The sequence below is a fragment of the Anomalospiza imberbis genome, chromosome 11, assembly GCF_031753505.1.
Source record: "Anomalospiza imberbis isolate Cuckoo-Finch-1a 21T00152 chromosome 11, ASM3175350v1, whole genome shotgun sequence".
In the NCBI taxonomy this organism is placed as follows: domain Eukaryota; kingdom Metazoa; phylum Chordata; class Aves; order Passeriformes; family Viduidae; genus Anomalospiza; species Anomalospiza imberbis.
Genome location: NC_089691.1, coordinates 12,137,076 through 12,159,449, shown reverse-complemented (window position 1 = coordinate 12,159,449; position 22,374 = coordinate 12,137,076). Strand labels below are relative to the sequence as shown.

Sequence of the window (22,374 nt, the reverse complement as noted above, 5' to 3'; positions counted from 1 at the left end):
GCAGCTCCAGGGCAAGCCCACCTACCCCTGAGACATGACGGGATGGGTTCTGAACAACCATCAGTGAGGACTCACCTTCCTAATGTAATAACCCTTCCAAAAGGGCAGAGGTTTTGTAAATTCAGTTGGCAGAGAGAAGAAAGAGGAAATTTCCCCTCATGGGCTCTTTGCACATTGCCCTAAATATATCAAGTCACTCTGTTATGGAGGCCCAGCCCAGCCCTGCAAAGGGCCAGTGAGGCAAGGGGTCATCCCTCCCCATCAGCATCACTGAGGGCGTTCCTACCTTTTTGATCTTCCCGCTCCGTGTGCCTGCAAAGACGACAGTTTGTCCTCTGTAGTCATAGGCAGCCACCGAGGTCATTCCGTCCTCCTTGTCCACAAAGAGTGGGGTCCCCTCGATGGTGACAGTCCCACCCAGTGGCTGGTTAAAATCCTGGCCACAGAAATTGTCGTCGATCTGCAGCGGCTGTTGGAAGAAAGCAGAGGAGAGATGAGCTTTTTGCCAATGCCTCAACACGTTGGACCTCAGAGATGGCAGCCAGCCATCTCCTACCTTCACCCCACAGCTACAGCACCTTTGGCAGCCTCCTACTGCAGCCATCCCACCTCACCAGCCAAGGCAAGGCATGAGTTGTCATTTCCCTAACATTCCTTACACACTGATGTAAGGCACTTGGGACAGTTGCACTGCATGCAGGCCCTCTCTACATTTGAACAGGCTTTGCAGACCAAGACTCTCTGTCCTCTGCATCCTAAAGAGCAGCATTTACAAACACAGCAGAAGCCAGTGGAGCATCCCTGCTCCCCGCTCCATCCCTGCCAATGCCATCTCAGACACGTGGGATGCCAGCACAAGCTCTCCAGCACACACACATTCCTCTCCTCCTCATCCCAGCACTAGCTTAACAAAAAACCAGCTTGGCAGCGAGGCAGGAGGGGCTGAATCCTGCACCCCAGCCTTCCCCCAAAGACAAAACACTTCCCAGACAAGGCCATGCCAAGGCAAACAAGTCAGGGCTCCTGGAAGAGCCTCACTTCACATAGCAAAGCCTCCAGCAAACACACTACCCACCTGCCAGCCCTGTTCCTCCTCCCGCAGGAACGTCTTCGGGAAATCCCCACATTTTTTCCATGCTGCCTTACCCCAGACAAGGCGCCTGGCTCAGCCAGCTGCCTCCTCAGTTCAGCTCGAGCCCACAGATCTGGGAGAAGCTTTTGCAAACTTTCCCTCTGCCTGGGAAAAGGCAGAAATAGGGCTGCACTGGCCTCTGTCCACTCTCACGGCCATGACAGCAGGGACCTCCGTCAAGGACAGTGCGATGATGGGCAAGGCAAAGGCAAACAGATGCCCTCGGTGAAAGCTGAGATGCAGGCAGGGGAGTGGGACCAGGACCAGATCCACAACATTCACCCCTACCTTGAGCATCCTCACCCTGACCTGCTGAGCAGAACAACAGACCCTGGCCACAGCTGTCTGGCCGGGGGGGCACATGGGCCTCCCAGTGTTCCCACACGAGGCAACAGCTTCACGTGGTCAGACAGCACCAGCAAAATCCCCATTCTGTCCCAGGCAGTGAAGGGCTTTGCCAAATCCCCAAGGGTGGCAGCGAGCCTGGATGCAGGAGGGTAAAGTGGCAAGGCAGGAATGGCTGACAGGGAGACAGCCTGCTCCGGTCACGGGATTCTTCCGCTTCACAAGGTTCCTTATATAATTTTGAATTTAAAGGGGAGAGAGGTTTTTTGGCAAGCAGCAGGCTCCAAATGCATGCCAGTCCCCAAGGGGTTTTAAATCCATACCGCATGTGTACAGAGCATATGGGAAAATGCTGAGCTCCCAAGCTCCACGTACGCAAGGGCAGTACAGAGCTCTGCAATTCCCACTCATCGCTGCCTGGGAAGAGAGGATCAGCCCTGACTGGCTCCCACCAACAGTCACCCATGTGGAGGGGAGAAAACACAGCACTTTTCCGTGCCCCAGCACAATACACTTGCAGCCACAATGGCATCAGCCTCCTACAGCCATGGCAAGGCTGCTAACCCTCTTCACCATGCCACCATTCCAGCTCCAGAGCTAGTGGTCCCAATCCCTGCTGCAGCAGGAACTCAGTGCTGTGCCAACCTCCCAAAAGGGAAGGAGCAGTCACACTGAGCCCATCAGGCACTCTGGGGACGCTGGGCTGCCCCTTCAGTTACTCTAACTTCTGGTTTTGGGTGTTGAGTTAATATACAAAGATCAACTCCCTTCCACGCCTGACTGTTGCTCATCCTTCCCTGAACTAGGGGAATTTTTACAGCCAGTCATGACAGACACGGGGATCCCCAAAACAGGAACATGGGGCACTGTACATCTCTGCAACCACAAGAAAAAGGGAAGGGAATCACAACCTCTCCACTCATCCTCTGAATGCCAGCCTTGCCCTCTTCTATCCATTGGCCAACACACATACTAAGCATCCTCCTCTGCATTATGAGACTAGGAATTTTAAAACAGCAGATCCTAGAAAATTATCTTCCTAATCACAGAGTGAGATGCAAGCAATGCTCCAGCTGATATACAGCCCCCATCCAAATACCTGGGATTTCTCAGGTGCTTTGCTAGGGAAAAGATTCTGTCCCCCAAAGCCCAAATAAACCCCCAGCACCTTCCACCCAGCTATCTGCAGTAGCAGAAGGGTTCAGGGCAATACCACAAAGGTATTCAAGCCCTGGCACCCCTGAGTGCAGGTTCTGCTCTCTCTGAGCTCAATCTGCAGCTTCCCCAACCCCACGGCTGCTGAATATGCAAGAGGAGAGATGTTTATGGTGTTTACTGCTCTCTGCTTTGTCTCAACATACTCTCTGGGAAATGACAAATACAGCTGCGCTCTGGGACCGAGGAACTCCCGCCGCCGCCATGCCGACACCACCTCGATAAATAATTACGCCGACAATTAGCTCATTAACAGCAAACTGCCTCGTTAGGGAAGCGCAGGCGGCAGAGGTCGGGCCAAGGGCGGCAGTGCCGGGGTTATGGAACCCACCGACATCCCTGGCAGATGCGGGCTGCGGGGAGAGGCAAGGCAGAGGAACGGAGGGAAGGACGGACAGAGGGGGACAGCTGTCCCCCAGCCGGTGCTGGCAGGGACCGACACGCACCACGGCGCGTGAGGACCAGTGACCTTGCAGCGTTTGAGCCTGCGGATGCTGGGATCTGCAAGAGACACTGGGATCTGCCCACTCTCACATTTGCGTGGGTTTTTGCAGGGACCACAGCCTTCAGCCTATTGCAAGGGGGGGAGGGTGCGGTGTTTCTTTTGGGTTTTTTTTTATTATTATTTTTATCCTTTGTTTCTATTTCCATGCTTTTCTTTGGCACCCCTCTCAGTTGCCCCTGTCTCAGACACCCCAGGGAAGCTATCTGCACAGCACAGCAGTCTTCTCTCTCCCAGCATTATTTTTTCCTCCCCAAAACAGGGTCAGGAAATCCAGATTTCCTGGGGAAAGGAACCTGAAGGAGGGGGAAAGCAGGCCCACAGCACCAAGTGAGCAGGAGCGGGTGTCTCCTGATATGCCTTGTCTCATTGCCTCTCTTCAAGCCCACTTACGAAAGCAATGAGGGAGCAGACAGCACGACAAGGCTTGCATCACTCAGCATTATTAATTAGCCAGTAATTCGCCAGTTTAACACCATTATAGGCTCACCCCATTCCCCCTGTGCACCTCCAGGGGCTCTGATGGAGGATGTGGAGGGATGCAAAGAGCCAGGGAGGAGGTTTCAGGAGGCTGGTACTAGGTGCCAGGCTGGGATGCCAGGCTTTTTGTGCATTAATCACTCAGGAATCATCTGAGTGTGGTACAGTTTGTTACCACCTGCATTTCTCTGGCTGCCCCGGAAAGGATTTGGCTTATTCTGGCCCACTTTCAGCCGGTTTGTCACCAGCCACTGTCCTGTGCCAGCAAGCTGGGCAGCAAGCCTTACTGAGGAGTCAAAACTCATTTTCTCCCTGGGGTAGCCCAGGGAAAGCTGATGCCACATCCTGCTGGCTCCAGGCACTGGCTCTGCCCACACTGCCAGCCCAGGAGTCAAGGGCTCCAGGAACTCTAAATAACTCCCTGCTGCAACATCTGCACTCTAGCTCCAGCCCACTGGCCTTTCCCAACCGTGCTACACCAGTCCTTGTTCCCCCCAGTTTGCAGACAGGAGCACTGGACAGATGTGCTGAGCACATCTGGCCCCAGGCACAAAAACCTCCCAGCCCTGTGCTGCACAGGGGAAGAAAAGAGCCTGGCTACACAACACCAAATCCCTCTCATTGAAACACTGGGAGCAGTAAAGCCTCTGGAGAGGGTCAGGGGCAATTTAGGCAGAGGGGATGGCACAGGGAAATGGCCTGGGTGCTTCCACAAGGTGCCTCTGCTGTGTTTGGAAGTCCATGCTCAGGTCTGATTGCACCAGTGGAGTCTCCCTACAGAGCCAGCTCCCTTCCCCTTCCCACTTCCAGATCACTGGATCCCAGGAGAGAGAGAGAAATGGGAAGCAGGAATTCACTCACCAGCACTGGAGAGGAATCACTAACACCTCCTGAGCTACCTGCCAAGCCTGGGAGCCTCTCCTCCCAGCTCCAGCACCAGCTCTGGAGAATCAGAGCTCCTCTGCAGCTCTGGGGATGAGTACCCATTGGCCCTGCACTGCTTGAGGTCTGGGAGTGTAGTGCTGACAAAACCTCCTCCAGCATGGGCCTGCCTCAGCCCCTTACTGCCATGAAGGAGCAGAGCAAGAGATCTCCTTGCACATTTCCATATGGATAGGGGACACCTAGGCAAAATGTAATTGCTCAAGTCAGTAGTTGCCTGGGATTTTGCCTCGTTATAAATTAAAAAAACAATATGTCTTTATTTTCTGGCCAGTCACCACCAAGAGATGGTGACCCACCATGACTGCCATGACCCACCCCAGAGGTGGCTTTATTTTATTAGGGGCACAGAAATTCCCACCAGAAGGAGGGAACCAGTGGCATGGTTTGGCCTGTGCTCAACACAGCAAGGAGCTGAGAGCTTGATTTATGATCCAGTCATGTCCTGCCCCACTCTGCCTGGCAGCTGGAGAAGGACTGAAACAGAAAACACCACCTGGTTCCTCTGCGGGAGGGAGTCACTCCCCAGCCCAACCCATACAAAAGCAGGCACACATCCTTCCACCCCACAAGAGCCATATCTGCAGGATCCAGAGAGTACCTTGAGATCCACTTACTCCCAGGGGCTGGTCACCAGGTAGCAACCCTAGGACCATCAGAGTTTAAAACCATCCCTGGAGTGCAGGGGGCAGAGCAGCCTCCTCAACCCCAGGGGACGTGGTGCTGGTGGGGCACTGGGAGAGGCGAGCCGGGAGTGCGGGAGGCAGCAGTGAGCAGCTCCACCGCCGGAGCCAGCAGCTGCGCGGCCCAACAGGCAGCCGTGTAACGATTTCATCATTTTCCAGCAAAATTGAATTAGTTCAAAGCCAAAATCTGATTTGCGAGCCCAGCGCTCTTGACAGCAAACCCTTTACTTTGTCAGGCAGCTGTTAGCTGTCTCCTTCAGAGCGGCAGCGAGGACGGTGGGAGAGAGGGCAGGGCTGCTCCACAGGGGACCCCCCGCCTACCTGCCTGCACCCAAAGCCCTGCTTGAGCAGGGCTGGGAACTTGCTGATGGGTGCTGAACACCAACAAGCTGGACCTGGGGGAGGTGGGTGATAGCAGGTGGGTCAGGACCTCCACCAGACCCTCCCAAACACACACACCAGCAGCCCAAGCCTGCCCCAGCCCCATACCTGACCCTAATTGGGGACTACCCAGCCTATGACCTCCCCATCACCTGGAGTTGTAGCCTCCAGCAACTACTAGTGGTTTGTAACATTGCCCAGAGAGAATGCAGTAACAGTATCAGTTCAATGAGAAAACATACCCCAAGAGTCAAGCTGGGAGGCCCCCTGCCCACCAGGACTCAGAGGTTCCACACTGAGCAGCTGAGACACCAGCAGGGAGCAGACGCACCCAGGTGAGAACCAGGCAGGAAAACACTTCTCAGGGGACAGAGGGAGAGCTCCCTCAGTTGGGAATCACTGTTCCAGGAGGGGAGCACCCACTTCCTGCACCTCTGGATGACAGTTTGCACTGGTCACTCCCAAAAGGCACCTCACTGACAGCGCCTTGTGCCTTCCTAGCACCCCATGGAGAGGATGTGGTCCTTCCATGCTGAACATCTGACCAACTTCTGCTGGGACCACCAACATCCCCACCTCCCTCCATCAGGTCTGTGCTCCCTGTCTTGCACATCCTGCTGTTTCCAGCACCTTCTGCTTGGCCACTGTGAAGTCCCATGTGACACAACACCCACAAACCCACACGTGCCATCTGCAAGGGACTCCACAGCAGAGCTGCAGCAGATGCCCTGAGGCCTGAGCATACCACCCTCCCAGCCCCAGCTCACTGCTCATATCCACAGGGAAAACACAGCTCAGGTCAAATCACTGGGAAAGGTCCAGCTAGAGACCGCCACCAGAAACCAGAAACAGTCTGGCTTGAGTATAGACAGGTGGGAACTTACCGAGTTGATGCAGCCCAGCTCCTTATTCAGGAGCCAGGGCAGTGAGAGTTTCCCTTCCCCTCTGTAGCATGACTGGATACGCTCCTTGATCTTATCCTTGATCTTCTTCAACGTGAAGAGGCAGAGCACAGACTCCTTGGGAGGCTTAACCCTATTTTTCTGGCCCTGGGAGAAGATGGTGAAGAGGATATCCTCCTGCTCTGAGATGCCCAGGTACTTGGCCAAAGTCTTGCCAGGCTTGGTCAGGTAGGCGTCCTGGATCAGCCGGTACTCAATGCCATCCTGCACGCAGCCAATGGGGAATTCCACATAGGAGTAGAACTTGGGGTCATCCACACAGAGGCGGACGATCTTGGAGGTGAAAAACTGCTCCCCAGTGGAGTCGGGAGAGGTCAGCTGGATGTCCAGCTGCAGGGTCACGTAGTAAACAAACTGCTCACTGGTGAAGCTGTAGATGTAGTAGATGTCAAAGGTGGGGAACTTGGAGAGTGTATCCGAGGGGATTTTGAGCTGCGAGGAGACAAACTCATCCTGGTAGACAAAGCCAAACATCTCTGCATTCTCCTCGTTGGCCATCAGCTTGCGGCTGGAGAGAGTGGGGAAGTACTCTGACTTCCCATCAATGGGCGTCCCAATGAAGAGCTTGTTCTGCCCATTCAGCACCTCGATGATGACACCGGACATGGTGCCCGACTCGTTGACACTGGAGAGGTAGTGCTCCTTGCGGTGGTGCGGCTCACCCAACTTGAAGAGGTCGTCCAGCCGCAGGAACTGGCAAATCCCCTGGGAGGCACTGCCGCAGGCAATCAGCCGATTCCCCGAGTAGTCCACCAGCAGCAGTTTGTTCACGTTGTTGGTCGTAACCAGCCCGTGTGGGCAGGATTGGACACTGGGCGGAGGGTAACACTTCTCATTGTCCTCCACGGGCCCCGTCACGTGGGTCCGCAGGAGTGTGAGGTTATTGGAGAGCTTGTAGATCCGATTGACAGCCCCCACGTAGACCTCCCCAGTTTTGTTATGGACCACCAAGTGTGTCAAGCTCCAGTCTGTAACCGGGAAAGTCCTAAAGGGGGATTTGGGGCTGCCTTCCGCCAGCGGTAGCCAGGTGCTCCCCAAGAGCAGCAAGGTCCAAATGTGGATGGACAAGTGGTGCTTGAGCCAAAGGAGCCACATTGCAGCAGCCTCACATCCAGCCAAGGCCATGCCCAATCCCAGCCACAAAATAAATAGAAACAAACCCAAACTAAAGGGATGGGGGAGGGAGGAGGAGCTAATGGGAAACACTCTCCTCTGCTTCCTCTGCGCTCAGCATTCAGGGCATTGTGGGTGTGGCCAGTCCAGTCAGCCCTAGAGGGAGAAAGACAAGAAAAGTGGGGTTAGGAGGCTTTCCTGCAGTCTCAAGCATGTTCCACCCCACCCAGAAGACTCCGCTGCTTCACATTTTTCTAGCAGGCAGAAGAGACCCTGACCTGCTGCCCCAATCCCACTCCACGGCGGTGCTGGGAATGGATGCAAAATCCCAGTTAGCAGCAAGCACAGCCCAAGCCCCTACACAGAGGAGGATCTCAAAAGCACCTTTTAAAGGAGCTGAGAGAGCCAAGAGGCCTGGCATGTTGTCCACTTTTCTGCCACCTGCCTGCCAGGAGGGTCATGGGCAGGAGGGGTTGGAGGGAGCACACAGGCATGGCAAGGACAAGCCTGTCCTTCTGGCATTTCTAGGCATTAGAAAACACAGGTGCAGACATGAGACAGTTAGTTTGAGAGGCTCCAGAGAGACAAGGGGGCACAGGCAGGGGGGATGGAATGCTCTGCCTGCTGCTGTGCCACAGCTGGGGCTCACCAACAGGGAGCAGCAAAGCAGTGGGGAGCCAGCCAAACACCCCACACCAGGATGACCCGGCAGCAGGGAGGACACAGCCACAGGAAACCCAAGCACAGCTCTGCTCTCTGCAGAGTTCAGCAGCCCCTCCATTATACCCCATCCCTGTGTCTTCTCCATCCACCCTCCCCACACAGGGGACAAGCATCCCTAGACTAACCTGGGGTTGTGTAAACTACCCTGCCAGCACATCCAGCCCATCCTACAATCACAATCCATCCACCCCAGGTGGGAACAAGGTCCATGGCTGGGGCACCAGCTCAGTTTCCCAGCCAATGCAGATAAGCCACTCCAGAAGGGAGTGGAGGAGGAGGAGAGCGTCTCTCTCTCCCTCCTCCCTCTCCTTATCATCCATCTCTGACTCAGCCCAGGATAACCTCCAAGAGGATCCCCAGCAGGGAGTGGCACAGGTAGGAAATATGGCCCTCGGTGACTGGCACCTCTGCCAGATGCCAGCCCTGGTGAGGCAGGGTGTCAGAGGACAGCCAGTTGTCGTATCAGCAGGGCTGAGTGCTGCCCCAGCCTCAGCACCCTGCCCTTGGCAGGGCTGTGGGACCCACCAGCTAGGCCCCCATGCCTGGGGGGCTGCATCATCACTGAGCCAGCACTGAGCCATACAGCTAACCCAACATTCCATACAGCATCCTTCACTTCTGCCGCTCCTCTCCCAAGCTACGGAGCCAGACTGGGAGAGATCTAAAGAGAAGGAGAAACTTTTTTTCCCCTTCTCCAACTCACAACATACACAAGACTCCCCTCTCCTTTTTCAGGGCAAGCCCAGCCATGGCCACCCCTTCAGCCCTGCCAGCTCCCGAGCCCCAGATACATTGGGCAAAGCTTCTGCGCCACTTCCAAACCCTCTCTGCAGATCTGCCTCTGCCCACAATGCTCCTCACCCTGCTGTCTTCGACTTCCCAACACATCCACCTCCAAGGCAACAGTCTCAAGGGACATTTGGACAACGGCACATGAGCAGCACTGAGACCAAATCCAGACACCACAAAGCTCCATGGGTGTGGAGACAATCAAAGCACCACCCTGGAAATCATCCCCATGGTCCTAATCACCCATTCCTACCACCTTTTACAACAGTGGGAGCCTCCCAGTGAAAAATAGGTAGTGACAACACTATCAGAGCAAGGGCACTCCCAGAAGACACTCACACTGCTCAGAATCTTCATTTTTCTAAGCTTGTTGGTAAGAGAATAACAGCAAGCACCCCAGATCAGAGCTTATTAGCCCCAAACCACATTGACATGGGACCAAGTAGCACTGTCAGTACAAACCCACTGGTTAGCCCAGAAAGCCACAGCCCAGCAGCTGCAGGCATTGGGGTTTCCTGAAGGAAACCAGAGAGTGGTTTCCCACCCCAAGAAACTGGCACAGCTGTCACCAAGACACTGCTCCCATGAGGCTGAGCCCCTCAGGAACAGCACAGTGGCTGCCTGGCAAGGAGACCAGCACCAACACCAAATTCATGTGTCAGTGACGTGCCAATGAGAGAAGGAATGGGGAAGATGGGGAAGGTGACAGTGGGAGATTGGTGCAGTGTGGGGATGCCAACCAGAGCATCTACTGCCAGGATGAGAGAGCATGACAGGGAACTTGCTTTCTTGGTGCATTTCTATGATTCATTGCTTCTATTTCAGGAAGTGGGTGAGAGAACTAGAGGTCGAGCTGCTGCCACAAACCAGGGCTAGAAAGCCCAAAAGGAGATTCCCAAATTAACGTAGGGAGCTGCAAATCAGAAGTTGGAATGAGAGCAAAGTGAGGCAGAGCTGGGGCAAGCTGAGAGATGACACTCTGCAGAGCTCCTCAGAGATTTCTGCTCCTAAATATACCACAGCAGCAACATCTCGTCCTAGTGACCTGACACCAGTGGTGGTTTTGTCCAGTCCTGCTTGAAACCATTAGCAACAATTAATAAAAATAAAACAGCACAAATGGTTAGTTTCTCTGCTTTCTTTGGGATTCAGTGATATGGGTTTCTGAACTTTGAACTAAAGCAGGGCTCAAGCCCACCACAGTGCAGGCAGTCCTGCACTGGAGCATGGGTGCCAGCACAGCCCCTGCTCGCTGCCTGTGGGAGCAGCAGCCAAAGGGCATTTCCCTGCTGTCACAAAGCCTCCAAGTGCCATGGAGAGGTCACAGTGCAGCTAAGGCAGGGCAGCTCCTCCAGTGGCACACTCTTTAAACCACAGGGCACCCAAACCCCCTGGGGCTGCATTCAAGTAGCACCTCACCCTGGGCTCACCCAGTCCAGGGCCACCATACAACTGCCACCACCAGGAAGCAAGACCTGCACCACAAACACACCCAGTGCAGTCCAAAGGCATGGAAAACCCTGGGCAGATACCCTGGAGCCGAGCCCTGCCCTGAAACAGGCAGCAAAAAAATAATTCACCCCAGCCCAGTCGCATGCATGCCAGCTGGGAGAGTAGGACCACAAATGCAGCCAGCTGTGCTGCTGGGCAGCAAGTGATGCAGCACAGAGCATCTGCAGCACTGAGCATCCTCAGGGCTCACTCCACAGAGGGACCACACTCCTGGCCAGACAGCACCCCAGGCTTGTGTTTTGATTTCCATGTGCACACACACACACACACACACATATATATATATACACACACACACATATATTTATAGAAGGAAAGCAGCCATCAGAAACAAAGCCAGCACAAGAGCCAAATCTGCCCCAGTCCCCTTCATCCCCCATTGGAAAGGACATTTGCTCACAGTTTCACCTCAAAGTGGCCACACTGAGATGGTTGCAGCCACTGCAAAACTTGGATGGGCGTTACCCACCCCAGCATGGCCAACACTCCCACACCCCAGCTTCTTCCAATGAGCCCTTCAGCAACAAGCAATGGACATGCCCCAGAGATGCCAGTGTCCCCCTTCCTGGCTGCTGGAGAGGTGGCATGGGGCAGCAGCACTCATCCCTCGAGGGTGAGAGCTCCCTGGTCCTGCAATATGCCCAAAAACCTGTGTTTGGGATGGGAGGAGATCACACTTTGGGAAAACAATAATCACTTTTGATAGCACAAAGCAAGAGTACTGGGCTGGAAAAACTAACCTTAAAAGGCAAAGACTGGACAGAGAGTTAAGGACCACCTCTCCACTCAGCCAGGCAGCAAGTCCAAGAGTCAGCACTAGCCTACAAAGCAGCAGCGCTCATGGGAGCACCCACAGACAGGGTTTAAACATGCAGACAAGAACAGAGGTGCATATCTGGCACTCACAGCCCCACCTGCCATCCCTGCTTTTCCATCAACATGACCCCAGCAGGTTCACTCTCAGCAAAACACCCCAAGAGCTTTATAGCCTTGCACTTTAGCAAGGGAGGTTGGAGGAGAGAATGTGTGGGATTAAAAACCCCCAAATAACCGACCCACAAAAGGGGAAAATGGCATCTAAAGGGCCTTTGCCTGTAATCCCTCCAAGTCATTTGCTGCTCTCGGCAATAAGAAACAGTCAAGAAGGGACCAGCTACAAGCTGCCAGTAATTAGCAAAGGGGAGAGAGGGGAGATTATCCAGGGGAGAAAAAAAACCTTTGGGCCACAGGAGAGGCAGCCTCACCCTAGAGCTGGTGTATTTTTAGATTCATCTGCCTAGGAAAAGCCTTGCAATGAGGAAAAGCCTGGTGGTGGTACAAATCTGAGCTGCACTACATATGCAATTGCTGCAACAGGGCTAAACTTTAACTCCTTCTTTAACTACATACAGTCATTGAAAACTATTCGGCTGGGGTCTCTCCCTAGCCAGTGAGTTAAATCATTAAAAACCTTATCCCTGGCTCAAACCACACCCTGATGAAATCAATGGCAGGCTCTGAAGCTGCCCCAGTGCCCCAATCTCCATTACTATCACCCAATCAAGAATATCTTCAGCACCTTCAGTTTCTTCCCAGGCTCCTGCCATCCCTCCCAGGCAGGGGCTGAGGACTCCATCCTGCAATCCACCCCTGCTTCCACTCCTCCCTGCAAGGATCTTCTGGGCAAAGAATTCAGCCTCTTTTGTTCTGAGAAACATGACAAGGAGAAGCAGCCACCTACTGCCCAAGGGCTCATGAAGCTTGACCCTCAGCAAAAAGAAGCATAAAAGAAGAAGCAGCGAGGAAATTAAATAGCATTTCTCAAGTGCGCAATTCCCCTTCCCTGGTCCTCTGCAAGAAGTCATGTCATGCCAAGAACAGCTTGAACTCCAGAACAGCTCTGGAGCCACTACGTGCACTCACCACCAAGAGACTGCAGGCTGCTCTGCAGAGAGCCCTTCCAAAAAGGGCTCACAAGCATTTCCGATATGGAAACCCAGGCTCCCCGCAACCACAGCGTCCCAAGGCAAGGAGGCACATGAGGACAGCCTCAGCAGATCCTTCCAGGAAACCAGGCATGGACCGAGACCTTACACGTTTCCCAACTCCATCCAGCTACACCAGAAGTGAGAGTCGGTGGTTGTCCTTTGCCTTATTCCCACAACTCAGCTGAGTATCACAGTCCATACAGGGACCCTGCAAGCGCAGCTGAGGGGCCTTCTCTTTGCAGCCCACATGCTGGATTTGGGCTTCCCAGGGGGAAAGTGCATCCCACTCTCCCTTGTGCTCCCTGCAGCTGAGAGAGGACTACACAGACCTGGATTGACTCATGACTGGAATGGAGACCAATGCACAGCCCCTGGGTAATCACCCACACAGGACACAGCCTGCTGCTTCCCATCCTACTTCAGGAAGTTTGTTCATCAGCATACACAGAGCACAACACCTCCAACCCCTCTGTGCCTCTCATCATCCACAGACCCAAACCCAAGGCACCAGGACATCAGCCATAGGACTGTGGCTTCCTACTATCAACACCCAGGTCAACTCAAGGCTTCAAACACCAGATTGATGTGAAATTTGTCACCTCAATCAGGACCAATTAATAACATCTTGCCCCCATCTTAAAAGCAAAGAAGTACAGACCAAATTCCCTGAAGGCCACTTCCCCCTTTGGCTTTGGCCCACACACTCCCAGACTGATTCTCACAACTCATCAGTCCACTGCACCACATAAATGTCCCAAAAACCAGCCCTGCTGGCAGAGGTCACCTTGGTCCAGCTGGACCTGCAGAGACCCAGAAGGTCACCCACAAGCAAGGTCTCTCAACAGCAGAGAAGTCCAACGAGAGATCCTCTGGCCATCAGCATCCTTCCCTTGTCTGATCTCATTCCCTGGGGAATAATGCATCACTCCTCACTCCCCAGTCTGCTGCTCCACATCCCTCACTGGGCCAGGGTAGCCACAAACAAAAGCCATGATCCTACCCTCCCAAATCAATGCCCTTCTTCCAGCCCAGCTCTCCAAGCTGCATTTTCACCTCTCTGTCATAAGCGCTTCCCCCAAATCCCAGAGGGAATTTGGAGAGCTTCCTCTTTTAATGGAGTGCTGCCACAGGAGGATTCCTAGTTGCTGGATCCCCTCAACTCCAGCAAAGGGAGGTCATTCTGGGGTTGGTATAATCCCAGCTAAGCTGAAATTCCCGTGTTTCTGCCTGGCCCCTTGCTGACACCAGCACTTGTGCTGCCCTGTGGCAAGCCAAGCACAACTGCCATCACATTAGTTCTGATTAAAACAACCACAAAACTTCTTCAAATGAGCTTTTCCAAGCCATGTTGCTTCTCCTTCCCCTATCAACCTCCCATCCTTCCCCCTCTGCTGTTTCAGTTATGCTGCCCCAAGAACCACAGCTGGAAATGGCTCAGGTCCTGGCTCTGCTTCTCCTGTGGAGTTTGCAGTTCAGCATAACCCCATGTTTTATTTTCCCAAGGTGAAGCTGACCCAGGAGAAGGGAGACATCCAGACAGAGAGCAGAGCCTGACCTGGCAATGGTACAGGCAGAGACAGGAAGAGGAAAAGCCCAAATGTCCCCCCACAGCAACACCACCACAGGGAAAACTGTTCTGAGTCCAAAATAAGCTTCATTCACAGCACCATGGGCAAAGAGCATCTGATATTAACAAGGAGGTGTCACAGCAGTGGTTGTGCCCATACTCTGCTTTCCTATGGGCAGTGCCAACACAGCACACCCCACCCCAGTTTCCCACAGCAAGGGGGTCTCACCCAACCGACCCAGGCAGAGCACACTTCAAAGTGTGGGTGCAGCCATGAGCTGCTGGCTGGGAGGGAGAGCAGAGCAAGGCTTCTCCTCTTCCTGCAGATCCCAGCTGCAGCCCCAAGCCATGTTAGACACAGGCATCACCTTGCTACTGTGGCCTGACGCCATGCATGAGGAGCTGAGATTCCAACAGGAATCAGCATCATGGACCAGCTCCTTCAGTGCAAAACCGAGAGGAGGCGGCTGCTCGCCTGTGCTGGGAGAGCTGTCCAAGCACCTCTGCCAAAAACCCACTTTCTGCTAATGAAGGCAGCTGGATGGCAGCTCCAGCAAGTGCCACCACCCCCACAGAAAGCCAGGGAGCCATAGTGGGCCAAGAGATCCTGCTGTGTTGGGAGATGACACGCTCCTCCAGCACCGTCGCATCCCTCCCTCCCAGCTCTCTCCCATGCAGGCATGAGGCCGTGCAGAGCAGGACCTCTCCCGTGCAGAGCAGGACCTCTCCCGTGCAGAGCAGGACCTCTCCCACATGTGCCAGCAGCCCCCCGGGCACCTCGGCCATGCTGATAAGGAGGAACAGTGGGAGCCGAGGCTGCTCTCAGAGTCATGGGGCTCGGCAGCGGCTCTCCTTTGGAAAGGGCGCTGCTTTCCTGCCTTCCTCCTCCCCCATTTCTTCCCGATGACATCAGCCTGAAAAACAGGTTCTTGACTTCAGCAGGGCTCATCGGGCTGATTCTGGTCCCGCCAGAGAGGGGAGAGCCCCCCCTTGACTCCAGAAAGGAAGCAGCCATCCAGGAGCCGGACATGGAGATAAGCAGCACTGGGCAGGCAGGGACCCTGCCAGCATGCCAACACTTGTAGGAATAAAAACCATGGAGAAGCAGATGGGGGTGGAGGGAATGTGACGCTGGGGAACAAATATAAATGTTTTACAGAGGCCGTGGCAGCTGGAAGCTGGGGCTCACGCCCCAGCTCCGACACTGCTCTGCCACAGGGCAGCCAGATCTACCCAGTGCAAAAGTCAAATCCCAGGGCAGATTCCCATCGCACTCCAGCTCCCAGAGCCCAACAGCAAGCCCTCAGGCTGGCCAAAATGACAATACAGAACTTAACACTATCCAGCAAAGCCTTCCGAGGGCCACAAAGCTGGACACGGACCAGCAGGGAACACGATCCTGCGAAACATCCTGCCCACCAGCCAAGCTCCAAGATTATTTTTAAACTCCTCCTAAAATATTTTTGGGTTTTCCTCTTCCCCTGTTGAAACTAACAGTCTGCACAGGAAGAGCGAAGCAACGCCCGTACACAAAGCCCGGCCGCATGCACTAAGCAAACAACTTATTGCCATTATAATTACCTGCGATGTTATCGGCACCTCCGACGGGGTCGGCATTCGCAGAAGGAAATGTGGTTTCACATTGTGCCACTCGAAACGAGTGTGACCATCCTTCCTCCCCCCTGCCCCCCAGCAGCACCCGCTCATGCCAACACCCTGGTAAAGTGGAGGAACAGCCCGTGGATGTGGGGCTACATACACAGGAAATTTCTCCCCCTAATACAGGAATTTGCGTCTTCTCTTGCCAGGAATTTACTTCTGTGAGAGAGCCTGAATATTTTTGACACACAAACAGTTGTTTAACTAATCACATAAAGCAAAGGAACTCATAGGGCTCCTACAATGACACCAAGACTTGCCTGGATGGGGAGGTGGATATGCAAAGGATCGGGTCCCTGACACTGACACTACCCAAGAGATGCTCATATCATCCAAGCTTCCCAATAATTTTGGGAAACTATCCCCACTCCCAACCCCTCACATGCCAGACTGCATCTCTGCTCCTCCAAACTCCCAAGAAAACATGAAGAGTCACTCAACATTTATCAGTTCAAAACACATGTGCAATTAGCAGGATTTTTTTTTCCTCCCTCCAGTATAATTATACATGTTTTAATGCAATTACCACCCCTGTATTTTGTACATTAAACAGTAGGCAACCCAAGGAAGAGAGATGCTTTTATTTTTCTTGGCTTTGCCTTCCTGAAAATAATACTATGTTGCAAAATAACTCCGGAAGAAGCGCTTATCTTTACCAGAAAAAGAGGGAGAGAAGAAAAAAAATGGGAAGAGGGAAGGAGAAATCTCACAAAGAGAAAGCAAGGATTGCAGTGTCCCTCCACGCTGCCCTCATCCTTCAGTCCCTATACATACCTATAGCTGGAAACTGTCCCTGATACCACGGACAGGACTCGGAAGCAGCCTCAGCCCTTCGCCATCGCCGACAGAAAGGAAAACTGAATCAAGAGAATGGTCCTGGTTGCTCAAGCTGGGGTCATTAGCCGGATTAAAGCTCCCGGGCTCCGGCCAGCAGCACGGAGAGCAAAGTGCAGCTAAACTGCCCAAATTGGATTACCAGCGCTCCCGGGTCTCCGTGCCAATTTGGCTGGCAGATTGCGGGATGCTCAGGATGAGGAGGTGGGCAGCGAGCCCCAGGCTCATTTGCAGGCTGCCAGTGGGGAGGAGGAGAGATGAGGAAGAGATGGTCCCTGCACAGCATGTCCCCCAGAGCCATGCAGCCTGTCTCTGGCACCCCTGGCATGTTCTCACCTTGGGCACTTTCTCTAGCAAAATCCCTCACAATCTCAGCTCAAGGAGCAAAGAGGATATCACACCCTGGCTCACACCAGGCCCTGAGTTGACCCCAGCAATAACAAATCTCCTCTGTGCTTCAGGCAACTCACGAGGGTCTCTGGCCCCAGGCACAGACCAGCACAGCTGGGCACAGGGCAGGGGTGGATTTGACTCTCATTACACCAAGACACCATGGGGACAGAGGAAACACCCAAAATAGTCCATCTTGCACCATGCAAGGCAACTTCAGAAAAGAAAGGAGCAAAAGCATTTGTGGAGTCTGAGCCTGATGATCTGGATGCGGAGTTTTTTTCCAGACTCAAAAATCTCGGCACACCAGCAACAAAGACAAGGCGTGCCAAGCCTTGGCTAAAGGGAAAATAAACTTTGAAATGTTTTTCATTCAGGTTTTTAAATGGTGGCTTCCACCTGGAACAAGGGCTGGAGGCGGCCGCAGGGTGCTCAGGGAAGCAAGGCAAACAAGGACACTTTTCTGTGTCTGGCCACGCTCTGACAAACCCATGGGAAGGTGTGGGCTTGGCTACACCACATGCCGAGTGCAGGGCAGAGGAGCCAGGATGGCCCATGCCTGGCACTGAAACCATCAAAACTTATTTATTGTCTGCACCTTTTCTCCTCCACAAGATATTCACTCAAATGTGACTTCCAAACGTAGCAGGCAGACCATGTTGGGGTATCTACGCAGCTTCCATGCTGCACCCTGGGGAAGACTAAGAGGGGCATGGATGAGGATGTGGGTCAGGGACAGTGTCAGAGCACACATGTTCTCACCAAGCACCACATATTGTAGTGGGATGTTCCCCAGTGCATTGCATGGAACACTTCCCAGGTACAGCCAGAGAAGAAGCTGGTTGTCTCCAGTTTAAGGCCAAACCAGCCACCTCACCAGTGGATGGTGGCAAACACTTGCTCCTCCTCATTTTGCACGAAGCCATGGCACTCAGCACCTTGCTGGGAAAAGGGGGCCCAATCCAAACTCAGGAAAGTTAAGGAGTCATGGAACATGCTGAACCAAGCTCCAGATCACTCATAATTCCCAGCCTTTGGGCCTTCCTCTACACACATGGTACATCAGCAAGCCATTCACTGGTCAAACCCTGGCCAGGAACCCTCTAATCACTATTTTTTTCCACATAGCACACGAACTTGAAGGAGACATTCATGGATCAGAGAAAACAACAATCTAAGTTCTCAATACATGCATTCCACCAGTTCAGATCAATGAAAAACTCCAGCTTGCAGGCAGTGAGGATGGCATTATGGGCATTGGGGTCACCCATGCCCACCCCTCTGTTGCTGCACAGAGACATGGCAGCACCTCTGCTGTCCTGGCTCTTTCAAGGCTCCCCTTCCACTGAGCCAGAGGTGCCAAAAACCATGACTGACTCCTTATTGAAGACACAAATGACCAAGGCACCAGAACACCCTAAACAGAAAGGCAATTACAACAAAGCCCAGCGGGACTCCGCAGAAGCCCGGCACGGGTAATGCTCCCCCGGTTTGCAGGAGCCAGCAGGGCAGCACCGGTCTCTGCTGCTCGGAAATTGCCAGCTCAGGGCTGGGTCCGGCTCTCGCGGCAGTGAGTGCTGCAGCCAGCAGCAAGGCAGGCAGCAACAAAGGCCCTGACCCACACTCAGCCTAGAGAATAAACACATCCGAGCTTCCTTCATTAAGTCCCATCCCAGGGCCAGATCCTTCGCTTTGTTCAGCAGAAGTCAAAGGCAGCGAACCCACGGAAATAGGCGGCCCGGCGTGACACTCGCACGCAGGGAGCAGGGCAGGGGCCAGCCCCGGCTGCCGCCGCCATGGAGGAGGGGAGGCAGCCCTGCCAGCACGCAGCAGCGCCGCTTTATTACCCTTTCCATCTCGGCTGCGCAAAGCCCCGGTGAAACACACTCCCGAGAGCCGCCGACACGGCCCTCGGCCCCGTCTCCAGCGGAGTTCAGAGGAGTTTGTTTGTCTCTCGCAGGGCACTGCCTCGCTCGGGGAAAGGGCTTTGTGTGACGGAGCACAAGGGCTCTGCTCCGCAGCTCCGTGCACAGCCCGAGCGGGCACGAAGGCAGATGCCTGCGCTCTGCTCCAAATCTGATGCTTCTATTAAAAAAAAAAATAAGCCAAGAGGGGAAAACTCTCCCCGACGCCGCTATCACCACGCTAACAAAAGCAACGTCGCCAAAACTTTAATCTTCAGGGTAGCAGCTGCAGAAAGCCCAGGCACCCAACGGAGCAGGAGCCAGCCAGCCCCCGGCGCTGCCTCCCCGCAGCCCCTCGAGAGCAGCGAGCGCATCCAGGCTTGTCTCTCTCGGAGGAGCGGCACCGGCAGCCAAAGCCACAGGCGGATGGGGAGCACCAGATCACACGCATGATCGGGTATTTTGAATCCAAACTTCCTTACCAGCCTTCCTTACAGCCCCGTGTCGCCACACCGCTGCCGGCACCGGCATCCACTGGCACCAGCAGATCACTCGGCGGCGAGCGGGAAGAAGAAAAAAACCTTCCCTCCTTGCAGCCACTTAAGAAATTATCCATGCATCCTCCCAGGGGCATCTGCCCCACTGCTTTTCCTTGGCTTCTCCACCTTTCCGCCCCGATCGGTCACCAGTGTCTTAAGAGAGAGACATCGAGTTACTCATTTTGCCCACTGAGTATATACAAAAGACCCTGGGATTGTTCAGGAAGCAATTAGCCGCTGTTCAGAGGAAAATGGTGTTTTCAAATGGATAACCTTTGATGTAGTCAACAGCCTCAGCTCCTTTTTTTTTCCTTTTTTTGTAATTCTTGCAGCCGCACACGAAAGAAAATAAAAAATAAAAAATTTTAAAAAGAAATCCAGCAGAAGGCTGATAATTTCCCCCCGACACAGCTCCCGCTCAGCAGAAAAGGATTTTCTCACAAGCTGGAGGAAAAGCAGCTTCGGGAGGCGGCTCATCTGCCCAACTTTTCTCCCCTCCGTGTCCCGGAGCATACGAGAAGAATCATGAATATTCATCCCCCCCGTTAGCAGGTTCTGCTTTTGTTTTGTCCTCCCCAAGCAGAAGCCAGGGGGGAGCTAACAAGTGAGGTTAATGCCTGTCTTTTCTCTCCCATCCGTCTCCTCTTTAACCAGTGACCTTCATGTTAAGCCCTGTTTACACACCAGCCCCCCTCCCCTGGCTCCCCCTACCCCGGCGCTCGGCCAGAGGCAGAAGGAAGAATTTTCCCCCAAGGAAGACAAGGGAGGAGAAGGCGATTGCGGGATTCCGGGATTTATTTCAGCATGCCACAGAGATTTTGCAAATCCCTCCCCGATCGCACGCCGGAGCTGCCGTGTTCGCTGGGCAGGAATGGAAAGGGGCTAAGGGACACCGAGCGCGCAGCCGGCTTTCTTCGCCACCTTCCACGTTCATACCGGCGGCGGGAGGCGCGCACCGGCGCAGCCCCGCGCACAGGTACCGCAGCCACCCACGCCTCGCTCGGAGGTGCCCAGCGCTGCGCTGCCAAACTACAGCGCGATCACAATAGTAACGATCACAACGAGGGCGACGACAGCCATCTCACCCCATCCCATCCCGCAGGGCGCCCGCGGCACCTCCCTGCCGGCGGCTGGGGAACGGGGAGCGCGGAGGGAACGGCGGCGCTGTGGGCTTCAGGACGAGCCCAGCCCGGATGGCGCTCACCGCGCCCCGGCGGGATGCGGGGATGTAAAGCAGCGAGAATACGTGAATGGATATGGGATAGCACAATGCGGGGATGGCAGCGGGGATACGGGGCCGTGCGGACACAGCGATGACAGCGAAGATGTGGGGCAGCACGGTGCGGGGATGGCAGCGGGGAGGCAGGGCAGATGCGCGATCCAAGGCGGCGAGCACGGGAAGGGCTGAGCCCGGTTCACGTCCCCAGCAGTGCCGGACCCGGGTGGGCAGCGCGGCCGCGGGGCTGGGGCAGGGAACGCCGCCGAGAGCCAGAGCGGGAGGGTGCAGCGGGGAGGGAGGGGAGGAGGGAGGCGGCCAAGCCCCGCCGCTACACCGGGTAGGGAGGCACCGCTGGCACCGGCTCCCCGCGGGAGCGCCCCGGCCCGAGCAGCTCCGAGATGGGAGGCGGCCCTCAGCCCGTCCAGCCCGTACCTGCCCGGTCCCCGGCACACGCCGCTACGAGACCCACTCGGGGCGTGCGGCGGATAAAGAAAGAGGCTCGGTCCCGGCGCGGTTTCGTGCCCCCGCGGGAGGCGGCTCCCGGAGCCGCGGGGCGCAATGCGGGCTGGTCCCGGCGGCAGCAGCGCGGCGCCGGCCCTGCCCGGCCCAGCCCTGTCCGGCCCGGCCGCCGCGGCCCCTCCGCGCCCCCCGACGGGGCCGCCGTGCCCTGCCCGGGCCAGCCCCGCGCCGACTCCGCGGTGGCAATAAAGCCAATTTTTTTAGGGGAGCAATAAAGCCAAATCCGCATTATTTTTAACGAACCGACCGATCGGGCTCATCGCGCCGCGCCCGAAAGTTGCAGCCGGGTTACTCACAGCTCCGGTCCCCGCTCGCCTCCGCCGTGCCAGCCATAATTGCATTCCACACCAAGCCGCCCGCCGGGCCGCCGCCGCCTTCTCCGCCGCCACTGCCTCCTTCTCCTCCGTCCCCTCCTCCTCCGCGCCCGCCTTCCCCCGCCGCCGCCGCCCGGGGCTCCGCGCCCGCCTCGCTCTCGCCGCCGCCGCTGCCCCGCATGAATGGGACGGGGCGCGGGGCCCCGACGGAACGCCGCCCGCCGCGCGCGCCCCCGCCGCGCGCACGCGCGCCCGCCCCGCACCGGCGGCGCGAGCGAAGAGCCCGGGCAGGCGGGGGCGCGCCCGCGTGTCCGCCTCCAGGGGGCGCCCAAGGCGGGAAAGGGGGCGGGAGAAGGGGGCGGGAGAAGGGGCGGGGCCGCCCCGCCAGGCCCCGCCCCCGGCCGCCCTTAAAGGGGCGATGCCGCGAGGGGCGGGCCCCGCTGAAAGCGAGCGGAGGCGAGCGCGGGGGCCTGCGGGGCGAGGAGCGGTCCGCACCCACCCGAGCGGCCTCGCCCGCCGCTCTCCTGCACCCCACGGCAGGACTTCCTTCCCCAGGGCTGTCCATTCAGCATCTGCCCACTGGCATCGCATCCACTCCGCCTAAAATTAAAATTACAAAAGAGAAGAAAAATAATTAAAAACCATTAAAATATATTAATTGCGGGTCTGAGTGGTTGTTT

The 22,374-nt window shown here is 55.4% G+C and overlaps 1 protein-coding gene across 2 annotated transcripts in view; it reads right to left on the bottom strand.

Annotated features, from left to right (window-relative positions):
* PLXNA1 (plexin A1) overlaps positions 1–21,909 on the bottom strand; it is a 113,959-nt gene extending 92,050 nt beyond the window's left edge. The window contains exons 1-3 of one of the 2 annotated variants that reach the window (XR_011003042.1): positions 21,677–21,909; positions 6,568–7,914; positions 287–469 (exon numbers count right to left, since the gene is read on the bottom strand). Coding sequence is in view for 1 of the 2 variants with exons in the window: in XM_068201954.1 (XP_068058055.1) it covers positions 287–469; positions 6,568–7,770 (1,386 nt within the window). In the remaining variant the exon portion in view is untranslated. The remainder of the gene's footprint in view (positions 1–286; positions 470–6,567; positions 7,915–21,676) is intronic. The other variant, XM_068201954.1, reaches the window with a different exon arrangement.
* Positions 21,910–22,374: the final 465 nt, after the last annotated feature.